The 14,460-nt window shown below is 50.3% G+C and overlaps 1 protein-coding gene across 2 annotated transcripts; it reads left to right on the plus strand.

Moving 5' to 3' along the window:
- The first annotated feature begins 6 nt into the window (after positions 1-6).
- Positions 7-11,424, plus strand: LOC136541716 (uncharacterized). Of its 2 annotated transcripts, none has more exons than XM_066533760.1 (12): positions 7-142; positions 276-350; positions 436-537; positions 735-775; positions 1,792-1,905; positions 8,388-8,499; positions 8,601-8,791; positions 8,869-8,985; positions 9,813-9,893; positions 10,024-10,262; positions 10,562-10,601; positions 10,723-11,424. In XM_066533760.1, the coding sequence occupies exons 1-12, from the start codon at positions 13-15 to the stop codon at positions 11,296-11,298; spliced, it is 1,818 nt and encodes a 605-aa protein (XP_066389857.1). In that variant the 5' UTR covers positions 7-12; the 3' UTR covers positions 11,299-11,424. The 2 variants fall into 2 exon arrangements, with proteins under 2 accessions (XP_066389857.1, XP_066389858.1); XM_066533761.1 differs by having other exon boundaries at positions 75-200.
- Positions 11,425-14,460: the final 3,036 nt, after the last annotated feature.

The raw sequence follows: 14,460 nt of genomic DNA on the forward strand, positions 1-14,460 counted from the left end.
GGAGACAGGCCAATGGCGGCTCTTAAGTTACTGCAGAGAGTCAAGGAGCTTAACTATCTAGTTCTCGAGTGTTTGGCAGAGCGAACTCTGGCGGATCGGTACCGGATTTTGGTGTCAGGAGGCAAAGGATACGACCCTAGGGGTATCTTTTTGACATGTGTTGCTTCTATTGCTCTTGATTCAATTCTTGCTCAGTGGAGGTGACACCTGTTCCTTAGTGTTTATGTGACTATTTCAAATTACCAAATCACACACCTTTTTATGACCATATGCAGTCAAAGAGTGGATGTCTTTGCTTCTACCCTTGGCTTTTGAACGGAAAGTTTGCATCATAACTAACATGGGGGCAAGTAAGATATTTCTGGCTGCGGTGCAACTTTAGTGTGTCATTATTTTTTCACTTTTTTTTTTACCTGTTTCTTCCTGTTATGTCAGTGGATCCTGTTGGAGCACAGAAAGAAGTACTGAACCTGGCATCTGTCTTGGGACTGGAGATAACAGTTGCCGTAGCTTATGAACCATCCTTTAAAACTCAAGGTATTTTTCATTTGTTCGATAGTACCAAGCAACATGAAGCCCTAGGTGCTACATCTGTATGCTGCTTGAAAATTTCCAATCATGATTGGTTTGTCTGCAATGTAGAAACTGATAATCAAGATTGGATGATATCTCAAAAAGGCAATCAACTTTGAATATGTTCTTACTGCTTTTCTTAATTTTGCCTGTTTTTGTAGGAAACCCTGTATTGTCCGATGAATCAACAGGAGGGAGAGGGGTAATTTACTGATCACTTGAGATCCTCTCAACATTAATTATCATTCATGTGCTTGACTTCAGCTTAATACCATTCAATGACTATTCTTATGGCCCCTTGATCAAAGGAACTATTTCCATTCTATTTGTTCTCCTGATTCTTTATAAGGAAAAAAAAGCCTTTGGGATCTCTAGTTTGAGTTTTATTTGTGCTGCTGAAAGGTCCAAGTCAGAAAATATAATGGTTAATTTTGCTATAGGAGGCTCTAGTATACAATAAGAAATTAAGATAACTTCAAATAGAAGTGTTGTGGTCCAGGCTTCGTGTGTGGCCGAGGACATCAGCCCATACGTGTTAATGTATTTGTGTGTCTGTGAGGAGCAGGGAATGGTCTTGATTTCAATCCGAAAACATCCTAAAAAAATATGAAAGGTAAATGTAATCTGCAGAATCCCAACTTTTATTTGCTTCACACAAATGAATTATGCATCTCAACCTAGTGAATGAATTGCACACATTTAACTAGCTTACTGATTAGCAACCAACCAGCCTAAACCTAGTGTAGGGTACTCCATGACATGAAAGTACTAACATCCCACTTGATACAATTATGTTTTACCATATTATACCACCTGTTGCCTAATGTCACTTCACATGAATACTATAACTATCCTTGTAGCCATGTTTGAGTAAAGTATAAAATGAGTGACCTTTATCATGTATGGTATCTGTTTTTCTTAGTGAGTGTTACCCTATGCCTAGGTAGTAGGTATATATCATTTAATTGTACAATACATTCTGCACACAAATAACATTAATGTGAGGTTTCCAATACATAGTCATTGTAGGATGCCATCAAATAAAACTATCGTTAGAAAGTAAGTACCAATTACGTATCGTGGATACATTTAAGCAATTCTACCTCAGTTATGCATATCTTGGATCTTTTGATTAATACCTATTTTTTGCTTTATCTTGATGCCAGGGATTTATAATCTGTCACATTTTATCTTACTGTTTCTTTTTTTTATGTAAAGGGAAGTAGCACATATCTTGGGGCAGCTTCAATTGTACATTGCTTGGAAAACTATAAACCACATGTTGTCATTACTTCACGGGTTGCTGATGCTTCGCTCTTCTTAGCACCTATGGTACAGTATTCAAGTTTAATCTATCACTCTCATGTTTGCTATTGATGTAATGCCCTTTTTTATTTAATACTATTTGTGCAAGGTGAACATGATGAATTTGTGTCATCAGATATTAAGCTACCTTTGCCTTTCCTTTCTTGGTTTGTGTATCGTTATTTTTGTTTCCCTAATCTGAGCACTGTACTGTTTAAGGATCATGCATATTTGTATTGAAAAATCTCGATGAGATGATGTAGCTTCTTGATATATAACCAAATGTTTGTGTTATATGCCTGAATTAGAAGTTGTTATGACCGGCGTGCATTATGGCCGGCGAAAGGGTATTAGTAGCTAAGTCTAGATAATTTCTATAGAATCAGGGGGTTATTTTCATATTTCAATAGACGAGATAAATACTTGTGATCAGGGACTATTTTGGTAAGCAGAAACATATTATTGTTTCCGGCTTCCTCAGGGAGCCGGGAGAAACCCTAGCCGCCTTCTCTCTCCCGTGAACAGTACACTGTAGCGCCGGTACTGTAGCGCCACCACATCTCCCTTCGCGAGATCACGGCGCCCCGCCGTGATCCATCGCGGTTTAAGCCTCGATTCCAGATCTCTCATCCTTACAACCTCCGTCCAATCGCCGGTAGGATCCGAAATCCTATCAACCTGGTATCAGAGATGTCAGGTCCCCAGCCCTCGGCCTCGCTTCCTCCGCTGTCCGCGCCGCGGCGCCCATCATCGCCGCTGCCCTCCACCTCGCTCGCTGTCCCCATGACCTCTGGGGCGATCGTCGCCCACTCAGCGGGCGCGAGCGCTCCCGTCGTCCTCCTGTCCCAGGAACAGACCTCGGTGGCCATTGCCGGGCTGAGCCAGAACATGGCGGCCATGCAGGCCTCCATGGAGGAGGTGCGGGGCGTCCTCCAGGAACTCCTCCACGCCCAGCGATCACCACCACAGCCGCCGCTTCCGCACCTTTTCCCCATGCCGCCGCCACCCCCGTCCCTGGCCGCGCCAACGCCCACCCTCGCAATCACGTACCCGTATGGCATGCCGCCGCCGTCGTTCCACCACCCCCCACCCCGCACGTCATCTGTTCCCATCCACCAAATCCAATTCCCTCGCTCGCCGTCCCCGATCCCGACGTGGGCGATGGCCACGTCGGCCCCGATCTATACGTCCACGACGCCGCAGCCGTCCCTTCCATACTCGGCCAGCACAGCTGCGCCGGCGTTCCACGCCGCCCCGTCGGTCTCCGGCGTCCTCTACGGCGGCATGGACGGCACTCTCATCCCGGAGGCGTCCCTGGCAGCGACCGACGCCGGGGTGTCTGCCTCGGCCGACGCAGCAGCGGCAGCTGCGGCCGCGGCCGGTGCTGACGCCGTGTCCGACCGGCTACCGCCGAAGTTCTACAAGCTGGAGTTCGCCACATATGACGGCTCTGAGGACCCGCTGAACTGGCTCAATCAGTGTGAGCAGTTTTTTCGCGGGCAGCGCACCTTGGCGTCCGACAGGACGTGGCTCGCGTCCTACCATCTTAAGGGCGCAGCACAGACGTGGTATTACGCCCTGGAACAAGATGAGGGCATGCCGCCGTGGGATCGCTTCAGGTCCCTGTGCAACCTCCAGTTCGGGCCGGCCGTGCGGAATACTTGTATCTCTGAGCTGGCGCGGCTGCCCTTCCTGTCGACGGTTCAGGAGTACTCGCAGCGCTTCAACGCGGTACTCTGCCACTCTCGGAACATCTCCGAACCTCAGAAGGCGGAGCTGTTCGTGGGTGGTCTCCCTGAGCACATCAAGGTGGATGTCGAGCTCCGCGATCCGCAGAATCTCCAGACGGCTATGTACCTCGCCTGGGCATTTGAACGTCGCGCCGCGGCGGTCGCTCCTCCGGTCCCTCCCCGGGGACCCCGGCCGCAGCAGCGGCAGGGGCTGCTGCCACCACCGCGCGCCCCTGGCGGAGGCCACGGGCAGGCCGGGGCTGCCGCGCAGGCCGCGCCCAACGCCCAGCAAGCACCCGCGGCTGGCGCTCGCCCTTTCCGTCGTCTCTCCCCGGCGGAGATGGCTGAACGTCGCCGGCAGGGCCTTTGCTTCAACTATGACGAACCCTACGTCCGTGGCCATGTGTGTCCGCGGCTCTTCTACTTGGAGGCTGATGATTACATTGACGAGGACCTCCTGGCAGCCGACGCGGCGGCTGATGAGCCTCATCCGGCGGAGGAGGCACAGGCCGCCGCACCTGCAGCAGCCAACGCCTTGGTGGTGTCCCTCCATGCGGTGGCCGGCATCCGCACGGCAAACACTATGCTGCTGCCGGTCTCCATCAAGGGCGTGCGCTTGCTAGCGCTTCTTGACACCGGCTCCACCCACAACTACCTTCAGAGTGCCACCATGCGCCGCCTGGGTCTTTGTGCCTCGGGGGGTGCTCAGCTCCGCGTAACCGTCGCCAACGGAGATCGACTTCCGTGTGTGGGCATCGCGCGCAACGTACCCCTCGTCGTCGGGTCCCAGTCCTTCGCCATCACATGCGTCGGCCTCGACTTGGGGTGCTTCGACTTCATCCTCGGCGTCGACTTCCTAAAGACCTTGGGTCCTCTCCTGTGGGACTTCGAGGCGATGACGCTATCGTTCTGGCGCCAGGGCAGGCGCATCTTCTGGCGCGGTGAGGGTGGCGCCACCGACGCGGCGTCGCAGGCGCCCACTGCGGCAGCGGCGGCTGTTTCCGAGCAGCCCCTGCTGGACCGCCTCCTACAGCAGCACGCCGCCATCTTCGCCGAGCCTCAGGGCCTTCCGCCTCCCCGCTCATACGACCACCGCATCCATCTCCTGCCGGGGACGACGCCTGTGGCAGTGCGCCCGTACCGGTACCCGCACCTCCAGAAGGATGAGCTGGAGCGCCAGTGTCGCGATATGCTGGCTCAGGGGATTATTCGGCCCAGCACGTCGCCGTTTTCAGCCCTGGTGCTGCTGGTCCACAAGGCGGACAATTCATGGCGTTTCTGCATCGACTATCGCGCCCTCAACGCCAAGACGTCCAAGGACAAGTTCCCGATCCCGGTGGTGGACGAGCTGCTTGACGAGCTCCATGGGGCTCAATTCTTCACTAAGCTCGATCTGCGCTCGGGCTACCACCAGGTGCGCATGCACCCGGATGACATCGCCAAGACGGCGTTCCGCACCCACCACGGGCACTACGAGTTCCTGGTGATGCCCTTTGGCCTCTCCAATGCTCCGGCGACATTCCAGGCCCTCATGAATGACGTCCTCCGACCGCTCCTGCGAAGGTTTGTGCTCGTCTTCTTTGACGACATTCTGATCTACAACTCATCGTGGGCGGAGCATCTGCAGCACATCGCCATCGTCCTCAACGCGCTGCGTGCTCACCGCCTGCACCTCAGACGCTCGAAGTGCTCCTTCGGCGCGACGTCGGTGGCCTACCTTGGCCACGTCATCTTTGCGGCGGGCGTCGCTATGGACGCCGACAAGGTGGCTGCCGTCGCGGCGTGGCCCCCTCCGCGTGGCGCCCGGGCCCTCCGGGGGTTCCTGGGCCTCGCCGGCTACTACCGGAAATTCATCCGGGACTTCGGCCTCATCGCTGCCCCGCTTACGCGTCTCTTGCGGCGAGACGCGTTTGTGTGGGACGCTGAGGCGGCGGAGGCGTTCCAGGCACTCCAGCGAGCCCTCACTACCGGACCGGTCCTCCAAATGCCGGATTTCGACCAGTTGTTCATGGTGGACTGCGACGCTTCGGGCGTGGGGTTTGGTGCCGTCCTGCATCAGGGCGCCGGCCCCCTCGCTTTCTTCAGCCGTCCCTTCGCGGCTCATCACTTGAAGCTGGCGGCGTATGAGCGCGAATTGATTGGTTTGGTGCAAGCGGTGCGCCACTGGCGGCCGTACCTCTGGGGTCGTCATTTTCTCATCCGCACTGACCATTACAGTTTGAAGTTTTTGTTGGACCAACGCCTGTCGACGGTACCCCAGCACCAATGGATCAGCAAGCTGTTTGGGTTTGACTTCACCGTCGAATACCGCCCTGGCCGGCTGAACACGGTGGCTGACGCCCTGTCCCGCCGCGACACCGAGTCAGTGGCCGATTCGGGCGGGGAAGGGGGCGCCAGTGCGTGCGCCATCTCGGGCCCCTCCTTCGCTTTCATCGATGACATCCGCCGCGCGACTGTGACGGCGGCTGATGCGCAGCTGCTGCAACAGCAGTTGGCGGCCGGCGAGCTGCAGGCGCCCTGGCGCTCGGACGCCGGGCTGCTTCTCCACGGGCGCCGCATCTTCGTGCCCGACCACGGTGATCTGCGCCACCAGGTGCTCTCGCTGGCCCACTCCGCTGGCCACGAGGGCGTCCAGAAGACTCTCCATCGCCTTCACTCCGACTTCTTCGTTCCCGGCGATCGCACCCTGGTGCAAGACTGGGTGCGGTCCTGTGAGGTGTGCCAGCGCAACAAGACGGAGTCTCTACGGCCTGCCGGGCTGCTGCAGCCCTTGGAGGTGCCGTCCCAAGTGTGGGCGGACGTCTCCATGGATTTCATCGAGGGCCTCCCCAAGGTGGGCGGCAAGTCGGTCATCTTGACGGTGGTGGATCGCTTCTCGAAGTATGCGCATTTCATTGCGCTGGGCCACCCATATACGGCCACCTCCGTCGCTCGGGCATTCTTCGACGGCATCGTCCGGTTGCATGGGTTTCCCACATCCATCGTCAGTGATCGGGATCCGGTGTTTACCGGGCATGTCTGGCGTGATCTATTCCGGATGGCGGGCGTAAAGCTGCGCCTCAGCACGGCGTTCCACCCGTAGACCGACGGCCAGTCCGAGGTGGTTAACAAGGTGATTGCTATGTACTTGCGATGTGTTACAGGTGATCGTCCTCGCGCATGGGTGGACTGGCTCTCGTGGGCGGAGTATTGTTATAATACTTCCTTCCACACCGCCCTTCGCGCGTCGCCGTTCGAGGTCGTCTACGGCCGACCGCCACCACCCATGGTGCCGTACCAGCCGGGGACGGCGCGCACGGAGGTTGCTGACGCCCTCCTCCGTGGCCGCGATGAGATTCTCGCGGAGGTTCGTCAACGTCTACTACAGGCCCAGCAGCTCGCCAAGCGGTACTACGACGCTGGCCACCGCGATATCGAGTTCGCCGTCGACGATTGGGTCTGGTTGCGTCTACTTCACCGCACTACGCAGTCGCTGGACCCCCGCGCCAAGCACAAGCTCGGGCCACGTTACGCTGGACCGTTCCGGGTCCTAGAACGCGTGGGCGCTGTTGCGTACCGCCTGGAGCTTCCTGAGGGTGCGCGGCTCCACAATGTCTTTCATGTGAGCCTCCTAAAGCGCCATCGGGGGGAGCCACCAGCACTGCCAGGCGCGCTGCCGCCGACCGTCGATGGCCGGCTGTCTCCGGAGCCAGCTCGGGCGTTACGGGCGCAGCAGCGCCGTGGAGTCTAGCATGTGTTGATCAAGTGGCGTGGGCTTCCGGACGACGACGCTACTTGGAGCCCTTGGAGGATTTCCGTGTTCACTTCCCCGACTTTCAGCTCGAGGATGAGCTGTTTGCGCAGGCGGGGAGAGATGTTATGACCGGCGTGCATTATGGCCGGCGAAAGGGTATTAGTGGCTAAGTCTAGATAATTTCTATAGAATCAGGGGGTTATTTTCATATTTCAATAGACGAGATAAATACTTGTGATCAGGGACTATTTTGGTAAGCAGAAACATATTATTGTTTCCGGCTTCCTCAGGGAGCCGGGAGAAACCCTAGCCGCCTTCTCTCTCCCGTGAACAGTACACTGTAGCGCCGGTACTGTAGCGCCACCACATCTCCCTTCGCGAGATCACGGCGCCCCGCCGTGATCCATCGCGGTTTAAGCCTCGATTCCAGATCTCTCATCCTTACAACCTCCGTCCAATCGCCGGTAGGATCCGAAATCCTATCAGAAGTTGTGTGACTAGGCAATTTTCGAGTCACAGATATTAGCAGGACCAATTTGCTCTCTCTTTCTGATTCTTTGCAAAACAATCACTTTTTTTAGGGCACTTCACAAAACAATCACCTGATTTATAAGAATATCCAGCTCAAGTTATACCATGTTTGATTGTCCGAATGTGAGTTTGGGTCAGAACATGTACTCAAATTTGTACCAATTGTATTATTCACGCATTGCGATATTATTTTTGTTTCTATAGATTGCACAATATAATGAAGTCAATCCAGATCGTCTGAGCACAGATTCTTTCACGTGACAGTGATTTATCTCTTTTACCTCCCTTTTCAACACTACATATAAGAATAATCAGCTCAAGTTATACATTTGATTGTCAACATGAGTTTGGGTTGGACCAAGTACTCTTTTCTACTTATCATATTATTCACGGTTTTGGGCTATTTTTATTGGACACAATAATGAAGTTAATCCAGAACATCTGAACACAAATTCTTTCATGTGACAGACTGACAGTTAATGATTTATCTCTTTTACCTCCCTTTTCAACACTAGATCTATGAATTAGGTTGGAACTGGAATGACATGCAGTTGGCACAAGGAACATTAGCAAGCCATCTTCTAGAGTGTGGCTGCCAACTCACTGGAGGATATTTCATGCACCCTGGTACATTTTTCTTTCCTTTTCAAAATAATTAGGCCTTCTCTTTTAACCGTAGCATGATTTGTGTTCTTTGTATGGTTTGTTTGTGATGTCATAAAAAGCAGGAGATGCATACAGGGATTTTCCTTTTGAACAACTTCTGGATTTGTCTCTCCCATTTGCCGAAGTTAGTTACAGAGGAGAAGTCATTGTCAGTAAGGCAGATGGCAGTGGAGGCCTTTTGAGTCCCCATACATGTGCTGAACAGCTTCTTTATGAAGTTGGAGATCCTGCAAACTACATAACTCCTGATATGGTGAAGTAAAAAACCAAGTACAGTTGCAATTGTAGCTAGCTTCTTATCGAAACATTGATTATATTTTGGTGGAGCAGGTTGTGGATTTCTGTAATGTACAGTTCCACCAAATATCAAAAGACAAGGTCCGCTGTGATGGATCAAAACCATCTAATGCTTGTTGCCCTGAGAAACTCCTGCAGTTATCTCCTGCTGTATGTATTCCTTGATAATAAAATGGTACAAACTTTAAGTTTATCATTTAGTTCTTCCAACATAGAACTTGATTGTGATCTATGACCACAAAGACTTGCATAATGAGCAGCATAGTTTTAATCAGGGATATAAAATTCTCTCTTTTCAAAATACCATGCCCAGTAAGCAGCTGAGAACTGACTGCTATCTGTTGTTTCCTAATTGAACATATAGGTCTTCTGAAAATATTTTCTTTAAAATGTCTGTCCTTTCAGTATTATAAGACTTGTCAATGCATTTTGTTGAACTATTTAGATAAACCAAAAGAAGGGCGGGCCTGGTACAAGCGGTAGAGTCTTACCGCCTGTGACCGGAAGGTCCCGGGTTCGAGTCGCGGTCTCCTCGCATTGCACAGGCGAGGGTAAGGCTTGCCACTGACACCCTTCCCTAGACCCCGCACAGAGCGGTAGCTCTCTGCACTGGGTACGCCCTTTTTATTTAGATAAACCAAAACCAGGATGTTACAGTAACTTGTGGACCTGATGGGACTGGTGGGAACAGACAGATTCCTTAACATCTATTTGTCCCTTGGTTCTAATATTTAGTTTTTGCTCTACTTCATGCAACATATTTTCTCTTTCATTATTGAGATGATGCAAGATTGCTCGAGGGAGCCGAGGTCTATACAATGTAGGCGTTGTGGTCTTTAAAATCTGATAACACTATAGTTTCTTCAGACAGATGAAGTGTCTAACGTATTGAGCAAAGATTATTTGTCAACAGCAATGTATTTTTCAGGATGGCCTAGTTAGGTGCTGATCAATTTGCATTGCACATGTTTCTTTAGGAAAGTGGATGGAAAGGCTGGGGAGAGATCTCATATGGGGGGCATCAATGTTTAAAGCGTGCCCAGGCAGCAGAATACCTTGTAAGTCCATATAATACTATTGACATGCTTTTCAGTTTTTAACTTCGGCAGCATCAAGAATCGTGGAATCTATTTTTAAACAAAGCGATAAGAGGATAATTTCTCCATTTAAACATTTTCATGGCATTAGGTAAGGTCGTGGATAGGTGAAAGGTACCCAGGCATTAATGAAAAAATTGTTTCATATGTCATGGGCTATGATAGTTTGAAAGCTATTGGAGGTGATAAGGATAGTTACTTGGCCAAGCAAGTATTGGATGTAAGGCTTCGGATGGATGGTCTCTTCGAGCTTGAAGAGCATGCTGTTCAATTTGTTGAAGAATTTATTGCTCTATATACAAATGGTCCAGCTGCTGGCGGTGGAATCAGGTATTGGCAAGTGATTTCGATGCTCCTTTTGTGTTGGCAAGCTAACCTTTTGGTACTGAAGCATTGTAGTTCAGATAAATACGCATGTGCAGACTGCAGATGTATGCTTCATAAATTACATGGACGGATGGCCAGTATAAAAGTTTATTAGATATTTTAAATTCATGAAAACTGGTATCAATTGCAATGAACTATATCAAATGGACCTTGTTCTTACTCCATGCAAGGAAAAGATATCTGTAACATTCTTTATTCTGGAGTTGATTTACCCATTTGATGTCCTTGTTTGATGCTTGCAGCACTGGCCATAGGAAGGAAATTATTCTACAAAAGATGCTGGTATGGTAATCACTACGAATGGTTCCGTGTGACCAATAGAATGTGCATCTACTGTCTCCATGCAACATACTCCTTGCCTACAGTACCAAAAGCTTCTATGACATAGCGTTGGTTTGTGCAGGTTGATCGGGAAAACATCTTCTGGCGATCGCATGCAAAGAAGGCAAGCATTCCTTGCCTACAGAATCAAGCTGCATATTCTGAAACGGATCAAATACATATTTCACAAGCACAACAAAACCCAACATGTCGTACAATGGGCATTCAACACTTTGATGCAAGCATGGAGACCCCAGCATCCCCTGTTCCTGCTTTACCTGGGAAAAGGATTGCTCTCTACCATGTAGCTCACAGCAGGGCCGGTGATAAGGGGAATGATATGAACTTCTCTGTCATTCCTCACTCCCCTGATGACATTGGCCGGCTTAGGTCCATAATAACTCCGGATTGGGTGAAGAACGCTGTGTCACCTCTACTTGATTTGTCTTCGTTTCCTGATGAGCGAGCTATTCAGCATCGAAACAATCTGCTTGAGCCTGTCACTGTGGAAATTTACTACGTCCCAGGCATAAGCTCCCTGAACGTTGTGGTGAGAAATATCCTGGATGGTGGCGTGAACTGTTCGAGAAGGATAGATAGGCATGGAAAGACCTTGTCAGATCTCATATTGTGCCAAGAAGTTATCTTACCGCCATGATTGACTACAGTACCCACTATAAACTGATGTGTATTAGATTTGATTTTAAAACTTGTGTGAACTCTGGGAAACTTGGATGCTAATAGCATAGCCGCCCAGGTGAACGGAGCAATGGTTTCCCGTTTTTACGCTTATTCATTTATATATATTACTATGTATGGTTTGTTTTGACATTGAGTTACGTGCACGTCATTCGTCTGTGTATAGCGGTTTGTGTTAGAACATTTTGTTGTGCGATTTACCATGTAGGAGTATTGTTTGTGTTATAAAAAGATTTAGTGCGCATCGAATCTTCTTGTCTGGACATCAAGGTTCGTGTCATGCGCACGTAATTGTTTTATGATATCTGATAGGGCGTATAGTTGTTGCCTTTTTTTATATACTAGCAAAAATGTCTGTGCGTTGTAACGAAAAAAAAACTATAAATATTCATAGAAAACAAGGACAGGACATTATATATTTTTGTTTTACCATGAATATAGTTTAGAAACTATAATTTATTTATGATGACCATGACATTCATAATATTGGCAACAACTTTAATTTGAATTAATCAATAACATTGCTAAAGCTCACTGCTTTTCTTATTTTTTACTCTTTGCTTTGACTAATCTTCATTTAGTAGTGAAAGTTGCCTCGGTAAGCAGTGAGACTTTCTAATGGTAAGCTGTAAGAGTTGCCACTGTAAGAAGCAGTAGAGTTGCCACTATAAGCAGTAAGAAGAGTAAGCTGTAAGAGTTGCCCACTAACTATACTTTGCTTATGAACCCGACTTTGCTTATGAATACGAGGAGTATTTTACTATTTTTTTCTTTGCCCAGGTGGTGACTGTCTAAGATAAAAGATGCGGAGCGTTGTTAAAATGAAGTAAGAGAGTAACAAATATATAAAACTTTGTCCACCCCGGGTTAGGAATTAGACTTTCTTGAAGTGAAGAAGGTGTCGCCCCTATTAATATAATAGCACCTTGATTTATTTATTCAGATGGGCATATCTTTTCTTTAGTTTATGCATCTCTCATTCAAAGACAGACAAGAAAATCAATCTAAAGGTACCACTACTCTTATTATTAGTAAACGGTAGGAACCCAACAAGGGAAGAGAAGCTATTTTATATCAAATTAAAATACAACCTTTATTTTAATACTATCCATGTCGGGTCCATAAACCTGGGGTTCCCAATAGACCCGTTTCCCTGTAAAACCCAACCCGACAAGTGGCACAGCAACAACAGGTGCCTAGGCTGGCCCAGATACATAATGACAGGCTGGGACAACAATCCGGTCCCCGACCGGAGGGCCTGGCCAAGGTGGAACCGCGGTCCGACTTCGACCTCTTTCTGTGACCGAGGAAACGCCGGACCTCTGCTCGCTGCCCTTTCCTGACCGACATGGTCAGGGTCGACTGAGAACGACCGACCGGGGACGCCCGCTCGGTGAGGGCCCTAGGATCAGGCAGGAGCGGATAAGGTAAGGCGCTCAAGTCAACCGTAATACTGAGGACCGTACCCTGCCATGCCCTGCGCACCTACAGGACGGTGCCACTAGGCCATGCTAGACGGGTACTATGCAACCTTCCAGACGTGTCAGAGCACAAACAGTATTGTAGGCGCCGACGTTTGCCGTACCAGGCGAACACGTTAGAGCCTGCCGGATGCGTCTGGACATAAACAATATTATGGGCGCCGACGTTTGACGTACCAGGCGAACATGGTAGAGCCTGCTGGATGTGTCTAGACATAAACAGTATTGTCGGCGCTGATGTTTGCCGTACCAGGCGAACACGGTAGAGCCTACCAGATGCGTCTAGACATAAACAGTATTGTGGGCGCCGATGACCGTCTCGCACCCGACAGCGTGGACAACAAGACTAGATAGCACACGTATACATTCTCTCTCTCTCCGACTTGTAAGGCCATCCCCTTCAACTATGAAAGGGGATGAGCTCTCTCCTAAAAGTTGGCTGAAGAAAAAGGAAAAAAGGGCTAGACAACTCGAGGACTCGATGACCTGAGGACTCGAACAACTCAATAGCTCTAGAACTCGATAGCTACACAGAGCATATGCTTCAATACTTAGCGCACGTTAGAGCATCCGTCACTCTCGGCCACTTGGATCGGAGTTCGACTGGACCTCTAACACCCCCTTCTCATTCCTATTCGTTTGTAACCCCACAACAAACTTCGAGCACCTGGGTTCAGGAATAAAGTCACCGACCGACTGAAATTGGACGTAGGGCACATTGTCTGAACCAGTATAAATCTTATGTGAGTGCTAGGCCACATCCAATCACAATGTACGGCAAAACTACAAATATTTACTTGTTGGTCACTTTTCACACCGACAGTTGGCGCCGTCCGTGGGGATGACGCCGTGCGTTCACGCTTTTGGTCATCGGATGGCCCACCTTTCCACCATCTTCGGCATGGTGGGCTCGAGCGATACGATTCGCTTAAGCTCGTTGGAGTTCCCCATGCTCCCACATGTTGGGATGTGGGTTCCTCCCGTCTTTGTGCCGCTCTAGACTTTCCTCTTCGGAAGCCTAGACTTCATCGCTGACCAGCTTGGCGTACTCCGCCTCCACGAGGAGGCGCTCGTCCCGGTGTCCACTAGAGGAGGAGCGCCCTCCATCAGCCCCGGGCCACTCGACGACCTCAACATCAAGACACTCGCGCTCCGCCTCGAGCCCATGCTGGGCTCAAACCTCACGGTGAGTAATGTACATATTGTTCTTTACTCACTATTTAACACCTTCTGCCGACTCTCTAGAGGGACCCAGTTGTCCCCACCGCGATCGTCGCACGACTGGTTCCCCTATGGCTTCACGTCCCCCGTGGACGCATGCGCACGAGGGCTTCAAAGGATGCTGACACCGCCCCCTCTCATATCCGAGTTTGTGGGGATGGCGGGCTATGCTCCCGCCTCTTTTCACGACCTCATCGTTGACGAGGTCGAAAGCGATGGCTCCAGCATCGGTGATGTCATGGCACCTGGCCACCCTTTGTCCTGGGAGTGTGCTATGGTGGATGTCTTGAGACAGCCACCGATGGTAGTGGAGTATATGCAGACCCACACCCCTCCTTACCCCCGTGCGAAGGCCCTGGCGCATCCGTAGGAGCACGGCGAGGAGTTATAATAAAGGCGACAGAGCTAGCCGCCACCTA

The sequence above is a fragment of the Miscanthus floridulus genome, chromosome 3 (assembly GCF_019320115.1).
Source record: "Miscanthus floridulus cultivar M001 chromosome 3, ASM1932011v1, whole genome shotgun sequence".
In the NCBI taxonomy this organism is placed as follows: Eukaryota; Viridiplantae; Streptophyta; class Magnoliopsida; order Poales; family Poaceae; genus Miscanthus; species Miscanthus floridulus.